Genomic DNA, 27,564 nt, shown 5'->3' with positions numbered 1-27,564 from the left:
AAACCTGAAGTCACTTCATGCTGAGTCAACATGTCCAGATCAGACAGGAGGGAAGATTCTGAAGGGAAAGTTGAAAAGAGAAGAAGAAGAATAAGTAAAATAAGCAGAAAAAGTAGAAGAAGAAACAGAAGCAGCAGAAGAAGCAGAAAAAGAAGAAGTAAAAGAAGAAGAAGTAGAAGAAGAGATGAAGCAGCATGTGAGTAAGAAAGGAACATTGAAATATTAATGAGAAGATTTGATTGATGATGTTTCACTGATTGAACCTGATCAGTTCACACTAACTCTTTTATTCTACTGTGTTTATTTATTACAGCAGGAACCAAGTCCTCCAAACAACTGGATGCATCTGTAACCAGATTATTATTGTTGTGGCAACAATACACTAGGGAATCACCAGAGATCCCACGGTACGATATTATCATGATACTGCGATATATTGCAAGTTATTACTTTTTTCAACTTCAAATGATGTCCCCAAAGGAAAACTGTGTCAACATGTGTTATTTGATAAGATAGTTTTCAGTCTGTTCATCTCACTTCAATCATTTTTATTGCAGCAGAATATGATTGTGAAGCAGACAGACTGACCAACAATGTCATAAATGTTGCATGAACCTGACAAACTGAACTGTTTGTATCACTACAAAGTCCAACTGAACTAAATGCAAACGTGTGGACTCAGCATATGAACTATAACTCATATAAGTATGATATTAGAGTTATATAACTCAGCATATGAACTATAACTCATATAAGTATGATATTAGAGTTATATAACTCAGCATATGAACTATAACTTATATAAGTAGGATATTAGAGTTATATAACTCAGTATATGAACTATAACTTATATAAGTAGGATATTAGAGTTATATAACTCAGTATATGAACTATAACTTGTATAAGTATGATATTAGAGTTATATAACTCAGTATATGAACTATAACTTATATAAGTATGATATTAGAGTTATATAACTCAGTATATGAACTATAACTTATATAAGTAGGATATTAGAGTTATATAACTCAGTATATGAACTATAACTTATATAAGTAGGATATTAGAGTTATATAACTCAGTATATGAACTATAACTTATATAAGTAGGATATTAGAGTTATATAACTCAGTATATGAACTATAACTTGTATAAGTATGATATTAGAGTTATATAACTCAGTATATGAACTATAACTTGTATAAGTATGATATTAGAGTTATATAACTCAGTATATGAACTATAACTTATATAAGTAGGATATTAGAGTTATATAACTCAGTATATGAACTATAACTTATATAAGTAGGATATTAGAGTTATATAACTCAGTATATGAACTATAACTTGTATAAGTAGGATATTAGAGTTATATAACTCAGTATATGAACTATAACTTGTATAAGTAGGATATTAGACTTATATAACTCAGTATATGAACTATAACTTCTATAAGTAGGATATTAGACTTATATAACTCAGTATATGAACTATAACTTCTATAAGTAGGATATTAGACTTATATAACTCAGTATATGAACTATAACTTCTATAAGTAGGATATTAGAGTTATATAACTCAGCATATGAACTATAACTGATATAAGTATGATATTAGAGTTATATAACTCAGTATATGAACTATAACTTGTATAAGTAGGATATTAGAGTTATATAACTCAGTATATGAACTATAACTCGTATAAGTATGATATTAGAGTTATATAACTCAGTATATGAACTATAACTTGTATAAGTAGGATATTAGAGTTATATAACTCAGTATATGAACTATAACTTGTATAAGTAGGATATTAGAGTTATATACCTCAGTATATGAACTATAACTTGTATAAGTAGGATATTAGAGTTATATAACTCAGTATATGAACTATAACTTGTATAAGTAGGATATTAGAGTTATATAACTCAGCATATGAACTATAACTTGTATAAGTATGATATTAGAGTTATATAACTCAGTATATGAACTATAACTTGTATAAGTAGGATATTAGAGTTATATAACTCAGTATATGAACTATAACTCATATAAGTATGATATTAGAGTTATATAACTCAGTATATGAACTATAACTTGTATAAGTAGGATATTAGAGTTATATAACTCAGTATATGAACTATAACTTGTATAAGTAGGATATTAGAGTTATATAACTCAGCATATGAACTATAACTTGTATAAGTAGGATATTAGAGTTATATAACTCAGTATATGAACTATAACTTGTATAAGTAGGATATTAGAGTTATATAACTCAGCATATGAACTATAACTTGTATAAGTAGGATATTAGAGTTATATAACTCAGTATATGAACTATAACTTGTATAAGTAGGATATTAGAGTTATATAACTCAGTATATGAACTATAACTTGTATAAGTAGGATATTAGAGTTATATAACTCAGTATATGAACTATAACTCATATAAGTATGATATTAGAGTTATATAACTCAGTATATGAACTATAACTTGTATAAGTAGGATATTAGAGTTATATAACTCAGTATATGAACTATAACTTGTATAAGTAGGATATTAGAGTTATATAACTCAGCATATGAACTATAACTTGTATAAGTAGGATATTAGAGTTATATAACTCAGCATATGAACTATAACTTGTATAAGTAGGATATTAGAGTTATATAACTCAGTATATGAACTATAACTTGTATAAGTAGGATATTAGAGTTATATAACTCAGTATATGAACTATAACTTGTATAAGTAGGATATTAGAGTTATATAACTCAGTATATGAACTATAACTTGTATAAGTAGGATATTAGAGTTATATAACTCAGTATATGAACTATAACTCATATAAGTATGATATTAGAGTTATATAACTCAGTATATGAACTATAACTCGTATAAGTAGGATATTAGAGTTATATAACTCAGTATATGAACTATAACTTGTATAAGTAGGATATTAGAGTTATATAACTCAGCATATGAACTATAACTTGTATAAGTAGGATATTAGAGTTATATAACTCAGCATATGAACTATAACTTGTATAAGTAGGATATTAGAGTTATATAACTCAGTATATGAACTATAACTTGTATAAGTAGGATATTAGAGTTATATAACTCAGTATATGAACTATAACTTGTATAAGTAGGATATTAGAGTTATATAACTCAGTATATGAACTATAACTTGTATAAGTAGGATATTAGAGTTATATAACTCAGTATATGAACTATAACTTGTATAAGTAGGATATTAGAGTTATATAACTCAGTATATGAACTATAACTTGTATAAGTAGGATATTAGAGTTATATAACTCAGTATATGAACTATAACTTGTATAAGTAGGATATTAGAGTTATATAACTCAGTATATGAACTATAACTTGTATAAGTAGGATATTAGAGTTATATAACTCAGTATATGAACTATAACTTGTATAAGTAGGATATTAGAGTTATATAACTCAGTATATGAACTATAACTTGTATAAGTAGGATATTAGAGTTATATAACTCAGTATATGAACTATAACTTATATAATTCGGATATCAGAGTATCAGAGAGACAGGGATGCGCTGCTCTCTCCTCATGAGCCGGCTGCTGTTGGCAGGTTTAACCCCGTTGTGAGGTCAGATGTCTCTTTGTTTTGACCAACTTCCTACCAATCACGCTGACCCGGGACCTTTGCTGACCTCACCAGAAAACAACTCAGCGCCATCTAGTGGACTGAAGAAGCAATTCATTTGATTTTTTTTTTTTTATAGTTTATGTAATAAAAGATCGATACTTGGCATCCGTGTGTCGATACAATGTCGCCACGCAAAATATCGCGACACCATGCTGTATCGATTTTTCCCCCCACCCCTACAATACACACATGTATTTACAACTGTAGTTGTAGTAGTAGTAGAAATACTGCAGTAAATCAGCAGTTCACAGTATATTTATCTGTGTGTTTACCTTGTGGTTCCTCCTCAGTGAAGAAGTGTGTCGCCTCCAGAGCAGACTCCGCCTTCTCAGGACACAGAGCTGCAACACAAACAAACAAATAAATAAATAAACCACCAAATATGAACAAAGACTACAGACTACTGTTACCTGGTGGGAGGTGGAGCTTGTACAGCAGTTTGAGTTTCTCGGTCATGTCTCCGTGGTACATCCCACCTGCAGACACACAAACAAACTCTGATACCATCTAAATATTTAGATATTTAATATTTAAATCCTCTGAAAAGACTCAGGAGTGAAGCCTCCTGTTTGTGGACTCACTGAGTCCGGTGATGAACTCTTTGAAGTTGACCAGTCCGTCCTTGTTCTGGTCCAGGAGTCTGAAGAGGCGGGTCGACAGCGTGGAGGTGTGGCCTCCACAGACCCAGGGAGCCAGTGCGTTGAACAGCTGAGTGAACTGAGCCGGGTCGATGCAGTACTGCTCCAGGTACGGCAGGCTGGGGTCATGGCGCTCAGCTGCAGAGCTGCTGGAGCCCCAATAACAGCTCGTCATGTGTTTGGACTGAAGATCAGTGATACAAAAAGAGGCTTTAAACTCAGATTACAGCATCCACACATCCAATTCAAATTACAATCATCATCCGACACCAGACAAAGATATTGTTCATATATCACCAGCACACTAACCTATGAATCGTTACCAAGGTTAATGTGACACCACATTTAAGAGTGGGCTTCAGACTTTCCTCTTTGATAACTCTTATAGTTAGGGCTGGTTCAGGTTTATAGTTAGGGCTGGTTCAGGTTTATAGTTAGGGCTGGTTCAGGTTTATAGTTAGGACTAATTCAGGTTTATAGTTAGGACTGGTTCAGGTTTATAGTTAGGACTGGTTCAGGTTCATAGTTAGGGCTGGTTCAGGTTTATAGTTAGGACTGGTTCAGGTTCATAGTTAGGGCTGGTTCAGGTTTATAGTTAGGGCTGGTTCAGGTTTATAGTTTGGGCTGGTTCAGGTTTATAGTTAGGACTGGTTCAGGTTCATAGTTAGGGCTGGTTCAGGTTCATAGTTAGGGCTGGTTCAGGTTTATAGTTAGGACTGGTTCAGGTTCATAGTTAGGGCTGGTTTAGGTTTATAGTTAGGGCTGGTTCAGGTTTATAGTTTGGGCTGGTTCAGGTTTATAGTTTGGGCTGGTTCAGGTTTATAGTTAGGACTGGTTCAGGTTTATAGTTAGGGCTGGATCAGGTTCATAGTTAGGGCTGGTTCAGGTTTATAGTTAGGGCTGGTTCAGGTTTATAGTTAGGACTGGTTCAGGTTTATAGTTAGGACTGGTTCAGGTTTATAGTTAGGACTGGTTCAGGTTCATAGTTAGGGCTGGTTCAGGTTTATAGTTTGGGCTGGTTCAGGTTTATAGTTTGGGCTGGTTCAGGTTTATAGTTAGGACTGGTTCAGGTTTATAGTTAGGGCTGGTTCAGGTTTATAGTTTGGGCTGGTTCAGGTTTATAGTTAGGGCTGGTTCAGGTTTATAGTTAGGACTGGTTCAGGTTCATAGTTAGGACTGGTTCAGGTTCATAGTTAGGACTGGTTCAGGTTCATAGTTAGGACTGGTTCAGGTTCATAGTTAGGGCTGGTTCAGGTTCATAGTTAGGACTGGTTCAGGTTTATAGTTAGGACTGGTTCAGGTTCATAGTTAGGGCTGGTTCAGGTTTATAGTTAGGGCTGGTTCAGGTTTATAGTTTGGGCTGGTTCAGGTTTATAGTTTGGGCTGGTTCAGGTTCATAGTTTGGGCTGGTTCAGGTTTATAGTTAGGACTGGTTCAGGTTTATAGTTAGGGCTGGATCAGGTTCATAGTTAGGGCTGGTTCAGGTTTATAGTTAGGGCTGGTTCAGGTTTATAGTTAGGACTGGTTCAGGTTTATAGTTAGGACTGGTTCAGGTTTATAGTTAGGACTGGTTCAGGTTCATAGTTAGGGCTGGTTCAGGTTTATAGTTTGGGCTGGTTCAGGTTTATAGTTTGGGCTGGTTCAGGTTTATAGTTAGGACTGGTTCAGGTTTATAGTTAGGGCTGGTTCAGGTTTATAGTTTGGGCTGGTTCAGGTTTATAGTTTGGGCTGGTTCAGGTTTATAGTTTGGGCTGGTTCAGGTTTATAGTTAGGACTGGTTCAGGTTTATAGTTAGGGCTGGATCAGGTTCATAGTTAGGGCTGGTTCAGGTTTATAGTTAGGGCTGGCTCAGGTTTATAGTTAGGGCTGGTTCAGGTTCATAGTTAGGGCTGGTTCAGGTTTATAGTTAGGGCTGGCTCAGGTTTATAGTTAGGGCTGGCTCAGGTTTATAGTTAGGACTGGTTCAGGTTTATAGTTAGGGTTTGGCTCAGGTTTATAGTTAGGGCTGGTTCAGGTTTCTAGTTAGGACTGGTTCAGGTTTATAGTTAGGGCTGGTTCAGGTTTATAGTTAGGGCTGGTTCAGGTTTATAGTTAGGACTAATTCAGGTTTATAGTTAGGACTGGTTCAGGTTTATAGTTAGGACTGGTTCAGGTTCATAGTTAGGGCTGGTTCAGGTTTATAGTTAGGACTGGTTCAGGTTCATAGTTAGGGCTGGTTCAGGTTTATAGTTAGGGCTGGTTCAGGTTTATAGTTTGGGCTGGTTCAGGTTTATAGTTAGGACTGGTTCAGGTTCATAGTTAGGGCTGGTTCAGGTTCATAGTTAGGGCTGGTTCAGGTTTATAGTTAGGACTGGTTCAGGTTCATAGTTAGGGCTGGTTTAGGTTTATAGTTAGGGCTGGTTCAGGTTTATAGTTTGGGCTGGTTCAGGTTTATAGTTTGGGCTGGTTCAGGTTTATAGTTAGGACTGGTTCAGGTTTATAGTTAGGGCTGGATCAGGTTCATAGTTAGGGCTGGTTCAGGTTTATAGTTAGGGCTGGTTCAGGTTTATAGTTAGGACTGGTTCAGGTTTATAGTTAGGACTGGTTCAGGTTTATAGTTAGGACTGGTTCAGGTTCATAGTTAGGGCTGGTTCAGGTTTATAGTTTGGGCTGGTTCAGGTTTATAGTTTGGGCTGGTTCAGGTTTATAGTTAGGACTGGTTCAGGTTTATAGTTAGGGCTGGTTCAGGTTTATAGTTTGGGCTGGTTCAGGTTTATAGTTAGGGCTGGTTCAGGTTTATAGTTAGGACTGGTTCAGGTTCATAGTTAGGACTGGTTCAGGTTCATAGTTAGGACTGGTTCAGGTTCATAGTTAGGACTGGTTCAGGTTCATAGTTAGGGCTGGTTCAGGTTCATAGTTAGGACTGGTTCAGGTTTATAGTTAGGACTGGTTCAGGTTCATAGTTAGGGCTGGTTCAGGTTTATAGTTAGGGCTGGTTCAGGTTTATAGTTTGGGCTGGTTCAGGTTTATAGTTTGGGCTGGTTCAGGTTCATAGTTTGGGCTGGTTCAGGTTTATAGTTAGGACTGGTTCAGGTTTATAGTTAGGGCTGGATCAGGTTCATAGTTAGGGCTGGTTCAGGTTTATAGTTAGGGCTGGTTCAGGTTTATAGTTAGGACTGGTTCAGGTTTATAGTTAGGACTGGTTCAGGTTTATAGTTAGGACTGGTTCAGGTTCATAGTTAGGGCTGGTTCAGGTTTATAGTTTGGGCTGGTTCAGGTTTATAGTTTGGGCTGGTTCAGGTTTATAGTTAGGACTGGTTCAGGTTTATAGTTAGGGCTGGTTCAGGTTTATAGTTTGGGCTGGTTCAGGTTTATAGTTTGGGCTGGTTCAGGTTTATAGTTTGGGCTGGTTCAGGTTTATAGTTAGGACTGGTTCAGGTTTATAGTTAGGGCTGGATCAGGTTCATAGTTAGGGCTGGTTCAGGTTTATAGTTAGGGCTGGCTCAGGTTTATAGTTAGGGCTGGTTCAGGTTCATAGTTAGGGCTGGTTCAGGTTTATAGTTAGGGCTGGCTCAGGTTTATAGTTAGGGCTGGCTCAGGTTTATAGTTAGGACTGGTTCAGGTTTATAGTTAGGGTTTGGCTCAGGTTTATAGTTAGGGCTGGTTCAGGTTTCTAGTTAGGACTGGTTCAGGTTTATAGTTAGGGCTGGCTCAGGTTTATAGTTAGGGCTGGCTCAGGTTTATAGTTAGGGCTGGTTCAGGTTTATAGTTAGGACTGGTTCAGGTTCATAGTTAGGGCTGGTTCAGGTTTATAGTTAGGGCTGGTTCAGGTTTATAGTTAGGGCTGGCTCAGGTTTATAGTTAGGGCTGGTTCAGGTTTATAGTTAGGGCTGGTTCAGGTTTATAGTTAGGGCTGGTTCAGGTTTATAGTTAGGGCTGGTTCAGGTTTATAGTTAGGACTGGTTCAGGTTTATAGTTAGGGCTGGCTCATGTTTATAGTTAGGGCTGGCTCAGGTTTATAGTTAGGGCTGGCTCAGGTTTATAGTTAGGGATGGTTCAGGTTCATAGTTAGGACTGGTTCAGGTTTATAGTTAGGACTGGTTCAGGTTTATAGTTAGGACTGGTTCAGGTTTATAGTTAGGGCTGGTTCAGGTTCATAATTAGGGCTGGTTCAGGTTTATAGTTAGGGCTGGTTCAGGTTTATAGTTTGGGCTGGTTCAGGTTTATAGTTTGGGCTGGTTCAGGTTTATAGTTAGGACTGGTTCAGGTTTATAGTTAGGGCTGGTTCAGGTTTATAGTTTGGGCTGGTTCAGGTTTATAGTTTGGGCTGGTTCAGGTTTATAGTTTGGGCTGGTTCAGGTTTATAGTTAGGACTGGTTCAGGTTTATAGTTAGGGCTGGATCAGGTTCATAGTTAGGGCTGGTTCAGGTTTATAGTTAGGGCTGGCTCAGGTTTATAGTTAGGGCTGGTTCAGGTTCATAGTTAGGGCTGGTTCAGGTTTATAGTTAGGGCTGGCTCAGGTTTATAGTTAGGGCTGGCTCAGGTTTATAGTTAGGACTGGTTCAGGTTTATAGTTAGGGTTTGGCTCAGGTTTATAGTTAGGGCTGGTTCAGGTTTCTAGTTAGGACTGGTTCAGGTTTATAGTTAGGGCTGGCTCAGGTTTATAGTTAGGGCTGGCTCAGGTTTATAGTTAGGGCTGGTTCAGGTTTATAGTTAGGACTGGTTCAGGTTCATAGTTAGGGCTGGTTCAGGTTTATAGTTAGGGCTGGTTCAGGTTTATAGTTAGGGCTGGCTCAGGTTTATAGTTAGGGCTGGTTCAGGTTTATAGTTAGGGCTGGTTCAGGTTTATAGTTAGGGCTGGTTCAGGTTTATAGTTAGGGCTGGTTCAGGTTTATAGTTAGGACTGGTTCAGGTTTATAGTTAGGGCTGGCTCATGTTTATAGTTAGGGCTGGCTCAGGTTTATAGTTAGGGCTGGCTCAGGTTTATAGTTAGGGTTATATATACACACAATGCCTATGATAAGTATTCACCCCCTTGGATGTTTCATCCTTTTGTTGCTTTTATACATGAAATCATGGTCAATATAATTTGGCTTTGTTGACAAGAACTTGCCAAAAAAACCTCTTTAATATCAAAGTGAAAACTGATTTTTACAAACTAATGCCAATTCATTCATAATATATAAGGTAAAGTAAAGATTGCATAAGTATTCAGCCCCTTCAGGTCAGTATTTAGTAAATATACCTTTGGCTGCAATCACAGCACTGTGTGTGTGTGTGTGTGTGTGTGTGTGTGTGTGTGTGTGTGTGTGTGTGTGTGTGTGTGTGTGTGTGTGTGTGTGTCTCACTCAGGCTAGAACATCTGGACACGAAGACATGAACAGCCCTTCTGGATTGGATTGAGGTCTGGGCTTTGACTTCCACTCCAGAACATTCCCCTTGTGGTCTTTGAACCGTTCTGTGGAGCTTCTGCTGTTTGCTTGGGCTCGTTGTCTTGCTGGAGAATAAATCTTCTCCCAAGTCGTAGTTCTCTTGCAGACTGAGTCAGATCATCCTCCAGGATTTGTGGCTATCTTCCTGCATTCATGTTCCCCTCTACCTCTACAAGCCTTCCAGGGCTGCTGCTGAGGAGCATCCAGAGCACGATGCTGCCACCACCATGCTGCACGCTGGAGATGGTGCATTTGTGCTGATGTGCAGTGTTTGGTGTTCAAGCATAGCGTCTGGTCTGATGGACAGAAAGGTCAATGTTTGTCTCATCAGACCAAAGAACCTTCTTCCAGTTGACCGTGGAGTCTCCCACATGCCTTTGGGTGGATTCTTTCTACAGTGGCTTTCTCTTTGCCACGCTCCCATACAGCTTGGACTGGTGAAGAACCCGGGCAACAGTTGCTGTCTGTACAGTCTCTCCCATCTGAGCCACTGAAGCGTTGAACTCCTTTAGAGTGGTCCTCGGTGTCTTGGTGTTCTCCCTCATCAGTCCTCTTCTTGCCCGGTCACTCAGTGTGTGAGGACGGCCGGCTCTAGGAGATTTAAACAATCCATCCTCCTTCCATGTCTTCATGATGGACTGAACTGAACTCTGTGGGAGGTTCAGTGAGTTGGAGATATTTGTGTAGCATCTCCTGACTCGTACTTCTCAATGATCTTTTCTCTGAGTTGCTTGGAGTGTTATTTTGTCTTCATGTTGCAATTGTAGCAGGAATACTGATGAACCAGAGACTGGACCTCCCAGACACACACGTGTGTTTATACTGCAATCACTGACACACATCAACTGCACTCAGGTCATCTCCATCTCACTGCGTGTGACACTGCTGCATCAACCAGCTGCACTTCTGTTGAGTTAGCTCAGTCACTTTAAAGGGGCTGAATATTTATTCAACACTTATTTTACACTATATATTTTTAATTGATTGACATTATTTTCTAAAAATCGGTTTTCACTTTGATATTAAAGAGGTTTTTTTTGCAAATTCTTGTCAAAAAAGCCTAATTATACTGAACATGATTTCATGTATAAAAGCAACAAAAGGGTGAAACATCTAAGGCGGGTGAATACTCTTTATAGGCATTGTATATCTACATACAAGTTTAAAAGTAGTAAACACACAGAAACATTTAACACAGCAACTTTTTAGTCGCCACTTTTAAAAACATCTGAACTGAAACCTTCTGACCTTAAAGAGACAGTAGAGCTCCTCCAGTTCCTCGATACTGAAGGCAGACTCCGTCATCATCGCTCTAACCTGCACACACACACACACGCGTAAACACTGTGTCTACATTAGCATGTTAGCATTTAACCTGCAGTACCCAAACATCACCCACCACGCTCCTCTTGGCCGTGTCCTCCAGTGACTGGATGACCTTTAACCTCTGTTTGAACCTCATCTGCTCAATGACATCAGAGCGCAAGCTGCCGAACTTCTGTTCAGAGAAGAAAAAACAGATATTACCTCAAAAAATATCCTGGAATTAAATTGAGACACTGCGGCTGCAGGAGTTAGACCGAGACGCTGCGGCTACAGGAGTGAGACCGAGACGCTGCAGGAGTTAGACCGAGACGCTGGGGCTGCAGGAGTTAGACCGAGACGCTGCAGGAGTTAGACCGAGACGCTGGGGCTGCAGGAGTTAGACCGAGACGCTGCAGGAGTTAGACCGAGACGCTGCAGCTGCAGGAGTTAGACCGAGACGCTGCAGGAGTTAGACAGAGACGCTGCAGCTGCAGGAGTCAGACAGAGACGCTGCAGGAGTCAGACCGAGACCCTGCAGGAGTTAGACCGAGACGCTGCAGCTACAGGAGTTAGACCGAGACGCTGCAGGAGTTAGACCGAGACGCTGCAGGAGTTAGACCGAGACGCTGCAGGAGTTAGACCGAGACACTGGGGCTGCAGGAGTTAGACCGAGACGCTGCAGGAGTTAGACTGAGACGCTGCAGCTGACGCTGCAGGAGTTAGACCGAGACGCTGCGGCTGCAGGAGTTAGACCGAGACGCTGCAGGAGTTAGACCGAGACGCTGCAGGAGTTAGACCGAGACGCTGCAGGAGTTAGACCGAGACGCTGCGGCTGCAGGAGTTAGACCGAGACGCTGCAGGAGTTAGACCGAGACGCTGCAGGAGTTAGACCGAGACGCTGCGGCTGCAGGAGTTAGACCGAGACGCTGCAGGAGTTAGACCGAGACGCTGCAGGAGTTAGACCGAGACGCTGCGGCTGCAGGAGTTAGACCGAGACGCTGCAGCTCACGCTGCAGGAGTTAGACCGAGACGCTGCGGCTGCAGGAGTTAGACCGAGACGCTGCAGCTGCAGGAGTTAGACCGAGACGCTGCAGGAGTTAGACCGAGACGCTGCAGGAGTTAAACCGAGACGCTGCAGCTGCAGGAGTTAGACCGAGACGCTGCAGGAGTTAGACCGAGACGCTGCGGCTGCAGGAGTTAGACCGAGATGCTGCGGCTGCAGGAGTTAGACCGAGACGCTGCAGGAGTTAGACCGAGACGCTGGAGCTGCAGGAGTTAGACGAGACGCTGCAGGAGTTAGACCGAGACGCTGCAGGAGTTAGACCGAGACGCTGCGGCTGCAGGAGTTAGACCGAGACGCTGCGGCTGCAGGAGTTAGACCGAGACGCTGCAGGAGTTAGACCGAGACGCTGGAGCTGCAGGAGTTAGACAAGACGCTGCAGCTGCAGGAGTTAGACCGAGACGCTGCAGCTGCAGGAGTTAGACCGAGACGCTGCAGGAGTTAGACCGAGACGCTGGAGCTGCAGGAGTTAGACCGAGACGCTGCAGGAGTTAGACGAAGACGCTGCAGCTGTAGGAGTGAGACCGAGACGCTGCAGGAGTTAGACCGAGACGCTGCGGCTGCAGGAGTTAGACCGAGACGCTGCAGGCTGCCCCCCTATAGAAGGAGCAGCACACATCATCAAATCATGACGTCGCCGAGTCAGTCTGACCTCATAGGACGACTTGATGAGATCAAAGACGTCAATCTCAGGTGGAGGATCGTCTCCACTCGTCAATAGGGCGTGCAGGTGAGGGATGGGAGGAGCCACAGTCTGTTTGTTTACAACATTATCCAGGTACCTACACACACACACACACACATACACGTTATGCTTGCTTGGATTTATTTATTTTTCACTTATTCATACTCCAGTCTGGACTCCTACCGGCCCAGGATGGTCATGGCTTCTCCCTCGTCGCTGCAGGACAGCAGGGCATCCATGTTGTCATGAAGCACAGCCAGCGCCACCTGCAGACAGACAGACAGACAGAGCAGTTAGTTTGTGTCGTGACTGGAAGTTAACCTTGATGCCCCTGCAGAAGAAGCAGCTGATCAATCAGTGAGCAGTCAGTGAAGTGTAGTCTGACCTGAAAGGTGACCTTGATTCCTTCGTAGAAGAAGCAGTCGACTAATAGGACGGCGCTGTCGAAGGGCATCACAGACAGGAAGAGTGTGAGGAACCAGGACAGGCTGATGGTGGAGATCACACCCAGTTCCTGCATGTGTTCATACAGAAGAGGGAGGAAGGCTCGAGTCAGCTCCTCAAACACTCCCTGATCCACCAGAGCACCTGCAGGGACAGAAACAACATGAGAGCAGGGCGGTGTTCCCTTAAGCTACACCTCACTGCAGCTGATCCAGTATAAAAGATCTCATTTATGTAAGAATGAAGAAACTGTCTACAAGGTGGTAGACATGTCGTGTCTTCTTTAAAGCAGTGATTCTCAACTGGTGGATCACTGAAAACCCGTGACCCAAAAGTGGGTCGCGGACCCGTTTTCAGTGGGTCACGGGCCTTTGCCTGACAAAAAAAAATAATAAAAAATTGTGATTTTATTTTGAAGGGCATTTTTTATGCAGCGGAATTATTCCAGCATTTACGGCACTTGTTCAGCGGTGCAGGAAAAACACCGACCAATGTGTTGTGAATCACATCACGTGATGCAGCTCAGCCAATCAAATATGAGTATTCTGACAAGTTTCCTGACTTGAGTGAGATGTACACACACCGTGACACACGGGGATAGACGAGGACACAGAGACAGAGCAGGACTGTGCAGGACTGTTGAAGTGAGAGTTGTGAAAGTCAAATCATAGGACGATCTCCAAAAGAGAGAAATGTCCAGAGAGACCACAGTCATTAGACTCTGACTGGACAGACTCATGTAAGTGAATTGTTCAAACACTACTTTCTCTTTTTGGAAGATGAGAAAAATATAATGTCGTGGCTTTTTCACTTCACCCTGAATGAACTGAGTTTAAAGCTGCAGGACAATTCAGTGAAAATAATTTTTGAACCACTGATTTAAAGGATAGGGTGGTCTAGGACTTCAAGTACCTGGAGTCCACCTGAGTCAGTTTATACAAGCTGTTGCACACTGAGAACAGGACCTGACATGCTGCCGACCTACGACTCTAGTGTTGTCACTGACCTACAGACTCTAGTGTTGTTACTGACCTACAGACTCTAGTGTTGTCACTGACCTACAGACTCTTGTGTTGTTACTGACCTACAGACTCTGGTGTTGTTACTGACCTACAGACTCTAGTGTTGTTACTGACCTACAGACTCTCGTGTTGTTACTGACCTACAGACTCTGGTGTTGTTACTGACCTACAACTCTGGTGTTGTTACTGACCTACGACTCTGGTGTTGTTACTGACCTACGACTCTGGTGTTGTTACTGACCTACAGACTCTAGTGTTGTTACTGACCTACGACTCTGGTGTTGTTACTGACCTACGACTCTGGTGTTGTTACTGACCTACGACTCTGGTGTTGTTACTGACCTACGACTCTGGTGTTGTTACTGACCTACGACTCTGGTGTTGTTACTGACCTACAGACTCTAGTGTTGTTACTGACCTACGACTCTGGTGTTGTTACTGACCTACGACTCTGGTGTTGTTACTGACCTACAGACTCTAGTGTTGTTACTGACCTACGACTCTGGTGTTGTTACTGACCTACGACTCTGGTGTTGTTACTGACCTACGACTCTGGTGTTGTTACTGACCTACAGACTCTGGTGTTGTTACTGACCTACAGACTCTGGTGTTGTTACTGACCTACAGACTCTGGTGTTGTTACTGACCTACAGACTCTGGTGTTGTTACTGACCTACAGACTCTGGTGTTGTTACTGACCTACAGACTCTGGTGTTGTTACTGACCTACAGACTCTGGTGTAGTTACTGACCTACAGACTCTGGTGTTGTTACTGACCTACGACTCTAGTGTTGTTACTGACCTACGACTCTGGTGTTGTTACTGACCTACGACTCTGGTGTTGTTACTGACCTACGACTCTGGTGTTGTTACTGACCTACGACTCTGGTGTTGTTACTGACCTACAGACTCTAGTGTTGTTACTGACCTACGACTCTGGTGTTGTTACTGACCTACGACTCTGGTGTTGTTACTGACCTACGACTCTGGTGTTGTTACTGACCTACGACTCTGGTGTTGTTACTGACCTACGACTCTGGTGTTGTTACTGACCTACAGACTCTGGTGTTGTTACTGACCTACAGACTCTGGTGTTGTTACTGACCTACAGACTCTAGTGTTGTTACTGACCTACAGACTCTGGTGTTGTTACTGACCTACAGACTCTGGTGTTGTTACTGACCTACAGACTCTGGTGTTGTTACTGATCTACGACTCTGGTGTTGTTACTGACCTACAACTCTGGTGTTGTTACTGACCTACGACTCTAGTGTTGTTACTGACCTACGACTCTAGTGTTGTTACTGACCTACGACTCTAGTGTTGTTACTGACCTACGACTCTAGTGTTGTTACTGACCTACGACTCTGGTGTTGTTACTGACCTACGACTCTGGTGTTGTTACTGACCTACGACTCTGGTGTTGTTACTGACCTACGACTCTGGTGTTGTTACTGACCTACGACTCTGGTGTTGTTACTGACCTACGACTCTGGTGTTGTTACTGACCTACGACTCTGGTGTTGTTACTGACCTACAGACTCTAGTGTTGTTACTGACCTACGACTCTGGTGTTGTTACTGACCTACGACTCTGGTGTCGTTACTGACCTACGACTCTGGTGTCGTTACTGACCTACGACTCTGGTGTCGTTACTGACCTACGACTCTGGTGTTGTTACTGACCTACGACTCTGGTGTTGTTACTGACCTACGACTCTAGTGTTGTTACTGACCTACGACTCTGGTGTTGTTACTGACCTACGACTCTGGTGTTGTTACTGACCTACGACTCTGGTGTTGTAGTAGTCGGGCAGCATCCGCTCACACAACGCCACCAACAGCCAGAAGGCCTCCTCCTCCGGACAGTATAGCAACAAGACAGAGGTGACAATGTTCATTGCCTGGAGGAGGAACAAGGAGAGAATATGCGTCACTTTTTTGAATACTTTAATTCCTCTATCATTATTATATTTATTCATGGACCAGCAATTTGATGTTTTTAAATGTAAATTTCAGTACAGAATATGCAATTAACACAACTGTATTTGAACTGTATGTATTTATATGTATTTAAAAATGAAAACTGAATTGCAGTCAGCAGAAAGTAGTCAATGTACGTGATGTATTTTTTTCAAACAATTTTTTATGATTTACATTAAATACAGCTTTGACCTGGCAGTATTCGGTTCACTTTGTACCATTCTTTTGTATAAAGTACCCGATCCCTGGGTTGTACTTCACTTTATTTCATATAAAATACTTTATTTTGTACCTGACAGTACCCGATCCCTGGGTTGCGGTGAGCATAGGCAGTGAGGACGCGTCGCAGCGCCGCGATACCCGTCTCGTTCTGGAAGGCTCGGTGCTCGGGCATCGAGCGGTGAAGGTCTCGCTCGATCTCCTCGGTAGCCAGTGAACACAGCCCCATGGCCTGCTCCACCAAGTCACCGTAGTAACCAGGGTGGGTCGCCATCTCGTTTTTTGCTCCTGGACCAAAAGGGGGACAGGTGAATACACAGAGTCTCAGTTTACCTTTGATATGAATGAATTAACTAACACTCACCAGAGAACAGCAGCCACAGCTCCCCTCTCAGGCGTTCTGGGATCCCGTTGAGGACGTGTTCTCTGGTTCTGGAGGTTCGGTACATGCAGACACCTCGACCAAACTCTGAGAAATGTATATTCCACGCCTCCTCTTTCATCTTCTCCTTCATCTACAGGAGGGAAAGAGAGCAGGATGGAGGGGAGAAGATGGGGGAAAGTGAGAATTTACTTCCACAGTCTGACACAGGACCATTAAACTGTAGCTTAATTTCACACATCCACATCAGTCTGGATCAAAAGATACTAAACATCTGGAAGCAAAACATCGCAAAACTAAATCAGTGTCTGTTGGCCCTCCTCGGTATCCAACAGTACTGCTCAGTTTCCAACATCAGGACCCAACAGTACTCCTCAGTACCTAAAGGTCCTCAGTATCTAACAGTAGTCCTCAGTACCTAAAGGTCCTCAGTACCTAAAGGTCCTCAGTATCTAACAGTAGTCCTCAGTACCTAAAGGTCCTCAGTATCTAAAGGTCCTCAGTATCTAACAGTACTCCTCAGTACCTAAAGGTACTCAGTATCTAAAGGTCCTCAGTATCTAACAGTACTCCTCAGTACCTAAAGGTCCTCAGTATCTAACAGTACTCCTCAGTACCTAAAGGTCCTCAGTACCTAAAGGTCCTCAGTATCTAACAGTACTCCTCAGTACCTAAAGGTCCTCAGTACCTAAAGGTCCTCAGTATCTAACAGTACTCCTCAGTACCTAAAGGTCCTCAGTACCTAAAGGTCCTCAGTATCTAACAGTACTCCTCAGTACCTAAAGGTCCTCAGTACCTAAAGGTCCTCAGTATCTAACAGTACTCCTCAGTACCTAAAGGTCTGCAGTATCTAACAGTACTCCTCAGTACCTAAAAGGTCCTCAGTATCTAACAGTACTCCTCAGTACCTAAAAGGTCCTCAGTATCTAGCAGTACTCCTCAGTACCTAAAGGTCCTCAGTATCTAACAGTACTCCTCAGTACCTAAAGGTCCTCAGTATCTAAAGGTCTGCAGTATCGAACAGTACTCCTCAGTACCTAAAGGTCCTCAGTATCTAACAGTACTCCTCAGTACCTAAAGGTCCTCAGTATCTAACAGTACTCCTCAGTACCTAAAGGTCCTCAGTATCTAAAGGTCTGCAGTATCGAACAGTACTCCTCAGTACCTAAAGGTCCTCAGTATCTAACAGTACTCCTCAGTACCTAAAGGTCCTCAGTATCTATTCATTACATTACAGTCATTTAGCAGACGCTTTTATCCAAAGCGACTTACAATTCAGTCTATCACATTTTTACACCGTAGAAACACAACTACGGGAGCAATTTTGGGATTAAGTGTCTTGCTCAAGGACACATCGACATGCGACTAGCAGAGCCGGAGCCGGGGTTTGAACCGCCAACCCTCTGATTGAAAGAGGGCCCTACTATCCACTTAGCCACAGTCACCCCTATTCGCGCAAGTAGATTAAATACAAAGTCCATGCACAGATGCGATGAGACTGGAGTGACGCAAATTTGCTTCAATCGGAAAAACGCCCCAAACGCGGGAGTTAAAAATTTTCAACTCCGGCGAAAAAATGGTGTGACGCTGCGGCGCGATAGCCTATCAGCGTTGACATGACCTCCTTCACTGACGTCCTGTCGTTGTTGAATCAGGAAACAAATACTGTATCCGTCTGTGTTCACCCAGAGCTCTACGATACCTCATAGTAGTAGAGACCGGACCAAACTATGTGTATAAATGTGCGTGTAAACCATACAGTACAAACAATGAAAAAGATGCTGCCGTATTTACGCTGAGATGACGTTATTTTGAGTACTGATGGAGCTGCTACAATGTTAGCTTAGCCTAGCACCGATCGATCCGCACTCCATTGAGAAAATAAGCATTTTAAAAAGTGATTTGCTTGTCGTCTTGCGTTGAGAATTAACAAAACATGAATTCAGACTTTTTACAAACCGACATCACTACGTAGTTATTTCGGCATCCCTTTTATCGGTATATTACAACCAAATCACAACAAAATCCGTTTGTTATGTGTTCATACAGCTGTAGTAAACCAGCCGACGTGTGGCTTGCTACAGTGAATACAACGATAAAATCCACGAAACCCAGACAAGAAGGCGTTTAGTATCCCGGAATATCTGGGACTCCCACAACAAGTACTCAGCAGAAATAGAGGTTATTTGTCCATGGTTGATGGCGGACAGTTGCAGGGCGATAAGCCACGACCCCTCTTCAGCGCGTCTAGCCCGAATGGCGCAATTCACACAAATTACCACAAATGGTTCCCCGCAAGTAATGCGTCGCAAATAAATCGCGTTGCGTTTCGTGTGAACGCACCTTAAGGGCCCTCTGTATCCAACAGTACTCCTCGGTACCTAAGGGTCCTCTGTATCTAACAGTACTCCTCAGTACCTAAGGGTCCTCAGTACCTAACAGTACCAGTCCAGTTCAGTATCTAAAAGGACTGTTGGGACTTGAGCTCACGGCTTTGGGTCCCAGGTCCTCCGGAGCGTCTTGGTGGTAGAGCTGCAGCAGACCATGGCTGGCTGTGGGCAGACCAGGGTGGTAATGACGCGCCCTGACGGACTCAGGCCCTGAAGACAAGGACGAGGGGGCAGTGGAGGATGCCTGATGAAACAAAACACAAATCAAAACAACTTTACAGACGAGGTGCAGCTCATCTCGAACGAGCCTAATAACTTCTGATCGGACTTTGGTCCCAGCAGATCAGAACCGCTACACAAGTGACACACCGAGTGACCAATCAGAGACAGGGGGCTGGTGTCGCCCCATGAGCTGTCGGGCGTTCGCTGCAGGAAGTCAGAGATGCGTTGGACCAGGAAGTCTCTGTCTTTGAGGTTGGCAAACAGGAAGTTCATCTTGTTCTTGGTGCTGATGGAGACGGGACAAGGCAGGACGCTGCTGCTGTCCGCCTTCTCCACAATGGAAACCTGAGGAGCAGAGGATGATGGGTAAATATCACTGAGTAATGAGCATGATAATAAATAGAAACGATGGCTTGTTGCTTAGTTTGGATCATGGTTTACACGTCTTGTTTTTCAAATCAGAGGTACTTCTGGAGTTTAAGAAGTTCAAGTTCTACAGAAGGTCATTGTCACATCTCCCCCTCCAGGTACAACTCTTACTCCTTCAATCATCAAGGACCTGAGTGAGCTGCAGCCTGTATCAGTGGCCGTGATTGTGTGAAAGCTCTGCAGCTGTGATCTGTGATTTTGTACCATTTTTGTGCTGGACTTAATCTGCTTTTGGTTGTAGGTCAATACTTACTGTTTCATTTGTTAATAAATTCCTTCTCTTTGCTTATACTTCCGATTTCCCTGATTTTTTTTTGCTTGATTTAATTTTATTGTAACTCCTCTCATCCTGGTGACGAGATACTTTCTAAACAGAGCAGGCTTTGTGTATTTACAGGGAACACTCCACCAGTAGCTGTATCACTTTAGATTGTATTGCTGGAATGTGTGGAGAGAAAATAATATTTTGTCCGTAATAATCTGTCCAAATTCAAGCTTCATGGGTTGTGTTCAACATATTTAAAACAAATTACATGTTTTCATTTGTTTAAAGTAGATTTGTTAGTTCAGGACTTTAATGTCCACAATGTAGAAATTTGTCTTTGGGCTCAAACACAATTAAAAACGACTGATGAGGATCAAGACAAATTATCAACAAACAACATGACTTTAAGGTGATTGATTGACAGCTTTGTTTACCTCTCTGAGAGGGATGATGAGTTGACACAAGCCTTCTTCTCTGCTGTTAAAACAGATGTAGTTGTTGGAGATGAACAGCTGTCCGACCACGTGCATCTTAGCGAACGGCGTCCACAGCGTGCAGTCCGTGTGTCCGTCCAGACGCTCCTCCTGCGTCAGCCGGAACATCATCCGGTAGTGCTCGTTCTTCGCCCTCGCGTCCAAATCTCTGCAAGACAAGAACAGGAAACACCTGGTCAGTTCAAAGGTCCAGGACAGAGAGGTCCGGAACAGAAAAGGTCCAAGGCAAAGAAGGTCCAAGACAGAGAAGGTCCGGGACAGAGAAGGTCCGGGACAGAGAAGTCCAGGGCAGAGAAGTCCAGGCTGACACGCAGGAACACAAAATGATCCCTAACATCCCAATTCACAAAAAACAGTGTACATTGTTTTGTTTATGTAAATATATTGCATTACAAACTCCTAATCTAAAATCTAAATCTCCTCATCTAAATCTCAAATCAGCAAAAAAAACATGTATTTGTTACTAATTTCCACCTTACTCTGATCAGGGGAAACCCTGGCAGCTTGAAATCAGGTGTACAGTTGCTGAACAGAGTGATACCTCTTGAGCGCAGAGACGTTCTTGAGTGTCTTGCAGGGTTTGGGCAGCGAGCGGTCGGCAGCAAAGGCCTCGTTGTCAAGAAGCTGGCGCATGCCGATAGTGGCGAGCTGCTCCATCAGCTTGAAGGTGTCGTTGATGTTGAGGAACATGGAGAAGAAATGTTCGGTATGACGCGTGCTGACACGAACACTCTCCGGAAACACCAGAGTGGCGTTCTTCTCCAGCTGGGTCACCTCCGTCCACTGAACCACCAGGGTCACTGAGAGGAGAAGTCATACAAATGTATGCACTTAAATACAAACATGAAAGAACACACGGTGATTGTGTCATCTTATTTCAAATAGCTTTATTCCAAAGAATTATTAAAGAGTAACTTAATACTAAAAGCAATTCTTCACATTAATAAATCTAATTTAGAGTCACTTTATTATTGGCTGGTAATACTTTTGGGTCACTCCAATGGTAACTCCAGAAGTACCTTTAGGTAACTCCAGAAGTACCTTAAGATAACTCCAGAAGTACCTTCAGATAACTCCAGAAGTACCTTCAGACAACTCCAGAAGTACCTTCAGACAACTCCAGAAGTACATTCAGATAACACCAGAAGTACCTTCAGGTAACTCCAGAAGTACCTTCAGGTAACTCCAGAAGTACCTTCAGACAACTCCAGAAGTACCTTCAGACAACTCCAGAAGTACATTCAGATAACACCAGAAGTACCTTCAGGTAACTCCAGAAGTACCTTCAGGTAACTCCAGAAGTACCTTCAGGTAACTCCAGAAGTACCTTCAGGTAACTCCAGAAGTACCTTAAGATAACTCCAGAAGTACCTTTAGGTAACTCCAGAAGTACCTTCAGGTAACTCCAGAAGTACCTTCCGGTAACTCCAGAAGTACCTTCAGATAACTCCAGAAGTACCTTCAGATAACTCCAGAAGTACCTTCAGGTAACTCCAGAAGTACCTTCAGGTAACTCCAGAAGTACTTTCAGGTAACTCCAGAAGTACATTCAGGTAACTCCAGAAGTACATTCAGGTAACTCCAGACGTACATTTAGGTAACTCCAGACGTACATTTAGGTAACCCCAGAAGTACATTTAGGTAACCCCAGAAGTACCTTCAGATAACTCCAGAAGTACCTTCAGATAACTCCAGAAGTACCTTCAGGTAACTCCAGAAGTACCTTCAGGTAACTCCAGAAGTACATTTAGGTAACCCCAGAAGTACATTTAGGTAACTCCAGAAGTACATTTAGGTAACCCCAGAAGTACATTTAGGTAACTCCAGAAGTACCTTCAGATAACTCCAGAAGTACCTTCAGATAACTCCAGAAGTACCTTCAGGTAACTCCAGAAGTACATTTAGGTAACCCCAGAAGTACATTTAGGTAACTCCAGAAGTACCTTCAGATAACTCCAGAAGTACCTTCAGATAACTCCAGAAGTACCTTCAGGTAACTCCAGAAGTACTTTCAGGTAACTCCAGAAGTACATTCAGGTAACTCCAGAAGTACATTTAGGTAACCCCAGAAGTACATTTAGGTAACTCCAGACGTACATTTAGGTAACTCCAGAAGTACCTTCAGATAACTCCAGAAGTACCTTCAGATAACTCCAGAAGTACCTTCAGGTAACTCCAGAAGTACATTTAGGTAACCCCAGAAGTACATTTAGGTAACTCCAGAAGTACCTTTCGGTAACTCCAGAAGTACATTCAGGTAACTCCAGAAGTACATTTAGGTAACCCCAGAAGTACATTTAGGTAACCCCAGAAGTACATTTAGGTAACTCCAGAAGTACCTTCAGATAACTCCAGAAGTACCTTCAGGTAACTCCAGAAGTACCTTTAGGTAACTCCAGAAGTACCTTTAGGTAACTCCAGAAGTACCTTCAGGTAACTCCAGAAGTACCTTCAGGTAACTCCAGAAGAACCTTCAGATAACTCCAGAAGTACCTTCAGGTAACTCCAGAAGTACCTTCAGATAACTCCAGAAGTACCTTCAGATAACTCCAGAAGTACCTTCAGGTAACTCCAGAAGTACATTTAGGTAACCCCAGAAGTACATTTAGGTAACTCCAGAAGTACCTTTCGGTAACTCCAGAAGTACATTCAGGTAACTCCAGAAGTACATTTAGGTAACTCCAGAAGTACCTTCAGATAACTCCAGAAGTACCTTCAGATAACTCCAGAAGTACCTTCAGGTAACTCCAGAAGTACATTTAGGTAACCCCAGAAGTACATTTAGGTAACTCCAGAAGTACCTTTCGGTAACTCCAGAAGTACATTCAGGTAACTCCAGAAGTACATTTAGGTAACCCCAGAAGTACATTTAGGTAACCCCAGAAGTACATTTAGGTAACTCCAGAAGTACCTTCAGATAACTCCAGAAGTACCTTCAGATAACTCCAGAAGTACCTTCAGGTAACTCCAGAAGTACATTTAGGTAACCCCAGAAGTACATTTAGGTAACTCCAGAAGTACATTTAGGTAACCCCAGAAGTACATTTAGGTAACTCCAGAAGTACCTTCAGATAACTCCAGAAGTACCTTCAGATAACTCCAGAAGTACCTTCAGGTAACTCCAGAAGTACATTTAGGTAACCCCAGAAGTACATTTAGGTAACTCCAGAAGTACCTTCAGATAACTCCAGAAGTACCTTCAGATAACTCCAGAAGTACCTTCAGGTAACTCCAGAAGTACTTTCAGGTAACTCCAGAAGTACATTCAGGTAACTCCAGAAGTACATTTAGGTAACCCCAGAAGTACATTTAGGTAACTCCAGACGTACATTTAGGTAACTCCAGAAGTACCTTCAGATAACTCCAGAAGTACCTTCAGATAACTCCAGAAGTACCTTCAGGTAACTCCAGAAGTACATTTAGGTAACCCCAGAAGTACATTTAGGTAACTCCAGAAGTACCTTTCGGTAACTCCAGAAGTACATTCAGGTAACTCCAGAAGTACATTTAGGTAACCCCAGAAGTACATTTAGGTAACCCCAGAAGTACATTTAGGTAACTCCAGAAGTACCTTCAGATAACTCCAGAAGTACCTTCAGGTAACTCCAGAAGTACCTTTAGGTAACTCCAGAAGTACCTTTAGGTAACTCCAGAAGTACCTTCAGGTAACTCCAGAAGTACCTTCAGGTAACTCCAGAAGAACCTTCAGATAACTCCAGAAGTACCTTTAGGTAACTCCAGAAGTACCTTCAGATAACTCCAGAAGTACCTTCAGATAACTCCAGAAGTACCTTCAGGTAACTCCAGAAGTACATTTAGGTAACCCCAGAAGTACATTTAGGTAACTCCAGAAGTACCTTTCGGTAACTCCAGAAGTACATTCAGGTAACTCCAGAAGTACATTTAGGTAACTCCAGAAGTACCTTCAGATAACTCCAGAAGTACCTTCAGATAACTCCAGAAGTACCTTCAGGTAACTCCAGAAGTACATTTAGGTAACCCCAGAAGTACATTTAGGTAACTCCAGAAGTACCTTTCGGTAACTCCAGAAGTACATTCAGGTAACTCCAGAAGTACATTTAGGTAACCCCAGAAGTACATTTAGGTAACCCCAGAAGTACATTTAGGTAACTCCAGAAGTACCTTCAGATAACTCCAGAAGTACCTTCAGGTAACTCCAGAAGTACCTTTAGGTAACTCCAGAAGTACCTTTAGGTAACTCCAGAAGTACCTTCAGGTAACTCCAGAAGTACCTTCAGGTAACTCCAGAAGAACCTTCAGATAACTCCAGAAGTACCTTTAGGTAACTCCAGAAGTACCTTCAGATAAATCCAGGAGAACCTTCAGGTCTCTATATCAGTGCCTTCAGGTAACCAAAGAATTACTCCCGAGTAAATACAGAAGTACTTTCAAGTACCTCCAGAAGAAACTGCTGTCGTATATTGTGGTACTTGTGGAAGTTGTTGGGGTGTGTTTAAAGTAAAACACTGTTAATTTACTCTTTAATAGAGACAACAGGACATAAAAGTGTCTCCCGTTTCCTCCTGCACAGACTGTATAGATGACATCATTAAACTCTGTCCTGTGATTGGCCGGTCGTACCCTCCTTGCCCAATAGGAAGGAGTAGAAGCACAGGTGGTTGACGGAGAGGTAGAGCCAGCCCTGCCGAGGCACTCGGCCCTTCCAGTAGCTGCAGGAGTAATAATTCACCAGCTTCTCCTCCTCAGGCATCCCGAACAGCCTCCTCATCTTTAGCTCCGCCTCTCGAAACTTCCCACAATCCTCCTCCTGCTCCTCCTGCTCCTCCCCCTGCTTCAGCCGGTTCTCCTCCGCAATGATGCCCTGCAGGCAATGACATCACTTACTGACACGATCACACACAGGAAAAGAGAAACGACCTCACTGGGTCAAACAGGACGTGACATACAGATATCTTTCCTTTGACGAAGGTGGTGACATCTTCATCGTTGTCAAAGATGGAGATGGTCTGGAGCAAGTTGGACTCCAGCCAATCCCAGTGCTCCGTGATCTCCTTCCTGGATGAGCCTGTAAGAGACAACTGAGGGTCAACAAACAAGTCACAAATACTCAGCCAATCACAGCGGCCCTGGTCCAGCTGACCCACCACAGGCCACGTTCCAGTAGATCCGAGAGTCCGCAGTCTGCAGCAGGATCCTGTAAGGAGCCACTCTTGCACTGGAGTCCAGCACCACATCCAGGGTCCCAACCAAGAGACCTTCACACAGAAAGACAGGGACAGAGGTAAACCAGGAGATCTTCACACAAAGAGACAGGGACAGAGGTAAACCAGCAGTAGACCTTTACACAGAGAGACAGGGACAGAGGTAAACCAGTAGACCTGAACACAGAGAAACAGGGACAGAGGTAAACCAGCAGTAGACCTTTACACAGAGAGACAGGGACAGAGGTAAACCAGTAGACCTGAACACAGAGAAACAGGGACAGAGGTAAACCAGCAGTAGACCTTTACACAGAGAGACAGGGACAGAGGTAAACCAGTAGACCTGAACACAGAGAAACAGGGACAGAGGTAAACCAGCAGTAGACCTTTACACAGAGAGACAGGGACAGAGGTAAACCAGTAGTAGACCGTTACACAGAGAAACAGGGACAGAGGTAAACCAGTAGACCTTTAACAGAAAGACAGGGACAGAGGTCTGTTTGATATCGTCCACTAAAGTTCAGAGGTCTCATTTATAAAACAGTGTGTAGAATCCACACTAAATATTTAGAGACGACCGAGAGGAAGAGCACTCATTCACTCATAATTCTTCCATTCATGCAGTCCTCCTAGTCCTCATTGTCCTCATAGCCCTAAAAGTCCTCATAGTCCTAACTGGTTTAAGACTGTAGTGGAACAGACCCAGACCCGTACTGCAGTGGACTGTATCAAACAGACCCAGACGATCGATCGATACTTTATTCATCCCCAGGGGGAAATTTGTATGTTACAGCAGCAAGACACACCAAAAAGCAAAGTAACAGAGTAACCAAAATATTAAGTATTAAAAAATGCACAATATATGCAATAGAATAACAGAGTATGACAAATTAAATATCAGAATATAGAATATATAAGAGAAAACAAAAATGCACAGTATATACAATGAAATAGAACAGTGTTAAATTATCTGACTCGGTGAAAAACAGTCGTGCAAAAAATTTAAAATCAACCGCAGCAAACAGCAGTGTAGCGGTGTGTAGTTATGTGGAGGATGATCTGGCCAGAGGTGATTTATTGTAAAGTGTTATAGCAGAGGGCAGGAATGTTCTCCTGTATCGTGTATAGTGGACTGTAGCGGGCTATAGTGGACTGTAGTGGACTATAGTGGACTGTAGTGGACTCACCAGAGAATCCCCCCCCTCGGCCGTGTCCCTTCCTCCTCTGCAGGATGAAGAACGGGTTGGCCCGTTCAGAGACCCACAGAGCTCCGGCCAGCAGCACCTCCTCCGGATGGATCCACATCTCTACCCGCTCTCTGCTCACCCACCGTCGGGGAAACACCGGGAGAAGAACCGCTGTTAACGGACGGCTCCGTCTGATTCAGACAAACAGCGATCCAATGTTGTTGTTTTCACAAAGTCTGCTGACTGAACATCACTTCCGGGTATGACGCTGCAGGACCCGCCCTCTGTGCATGGTGCGTCATTACGTCACGTCGACTCTTCTGTGCGTTCATGATTAAATAAACATTTAAAATATATATAAGTTAAATAAAGATATAATTAGTATATAATAATATATAAGTTAAATAAAGATATAATTTGTCGGGAGGGAGACAGTATATTATAATGTCTCCCTCCACCAGACTCCAGCATGTTGTTTTAATCTTAATATATTTTAGTCATATTCTCATATTAATGTATATCTGATAAATAAAGTGAGACGGC

General features: G+C 42.7%; 1 protein-coding gene across 3 annotated transcripts in view; it reads right to left on the bottom strand.

The window, feature by feature from the left end:
- Positions 1-27,232, bottom strand: part of tbc1d9b (TBC1 domain family member 9b) — a 32,886-nt gene extending 5,654 nt beyond the window's left edge. The window contains exons 1-20 of one of the 3 annotated variants that reach the window (XM_079268263.1): positions 27,022-27,232; positions 25,778-25,888; positions 25,580-25,698; positions 25,254-25,494; positions 21,193-21,451; positions 20,592-20,799; positions 19,611-19,808; positions 19,342-19,485; positions 16,834-16,984; positions 16,543-16,757; positions 16,054-16,171; positions 13,188-13,390; positions 12,986-13,068; positions 12,770-12,899; positions 11,152-11,250; positions 11,001-11,069; positions 4,285-4,525; positions 4,114-4,179; positions 3,976-4,044; positions 5-58 (exon numbers count right to left, since the gene is read on the bottom strand). In XM_079268263.1, the coding sequence (XP_079124389.1) occupies positions 5-58; positions 3,976-4,044; positions 4,114-4,179; positions 4,285-4,525; positions 11,001-11,069; positions 11,152-11,250; positions 12,770-12,899; positions 12,986-13,068; positions 13,188-13,390; positions 16,054-16,171; positions 16,543-16,757; positions 16,834-16,984; positions 19,342-19,485; positions 19,611-19,808; positions 20,592-20,799; positions 21,193-21,451; positions 25,254-25,494; positions 25,580-25,698; positions 25,778-25,888; positions 27,022-27,139 (2,896 nt within the window). In that variant the 5' untranslated portion in view covers positions 27,140-27,232. Of the gene's footprint in view, positions 1-4; positions 59-3,975; positions 4,045-4,113; positions 4,180-4,284; positions 4,526-11,000; positions 11,070-11,151; positions 11,251-12,769; positions 12,900-12,985; positions 13,069-13,187; positions 13,391-16,053; positions 16,172-16,542; positions 16,758-16,833; positions 16,985-19,341; positions 19,486-19,610; positions 19,809-20,591; positions 20,800-21,192; positions 21,452-25,253; positions 25,495-25,579; positions 25,699-25,777; positions 25,889-27,021 lie in introns of those variants that run through there. The other 2 variants (XM_079268265.1, XM_079268264.1) reach the window with 2 other exon arrangements.
- Between the last annotated feature and the right edge of the window lie 332 nt (positions 27,233-27,564).

This window comes from Melanostigma gelatinosum, assembly GCF_949748355.1.
Source record: "Melanostigma gelatinosum genome assembly, chromosome: 5".
Taxonomy (NCBI): domain Eukaryota; kingdom Metazoa; phylum Chordata; class Actinopteri; order Perciformes; family Zoarcidae; genus Melanostigma; species Melanostigma gelatinosum.
Note: the sequence above shows the minus strand (reverse complement) of the source record. Positions and strands in the feature narration are given on the sequence as shown.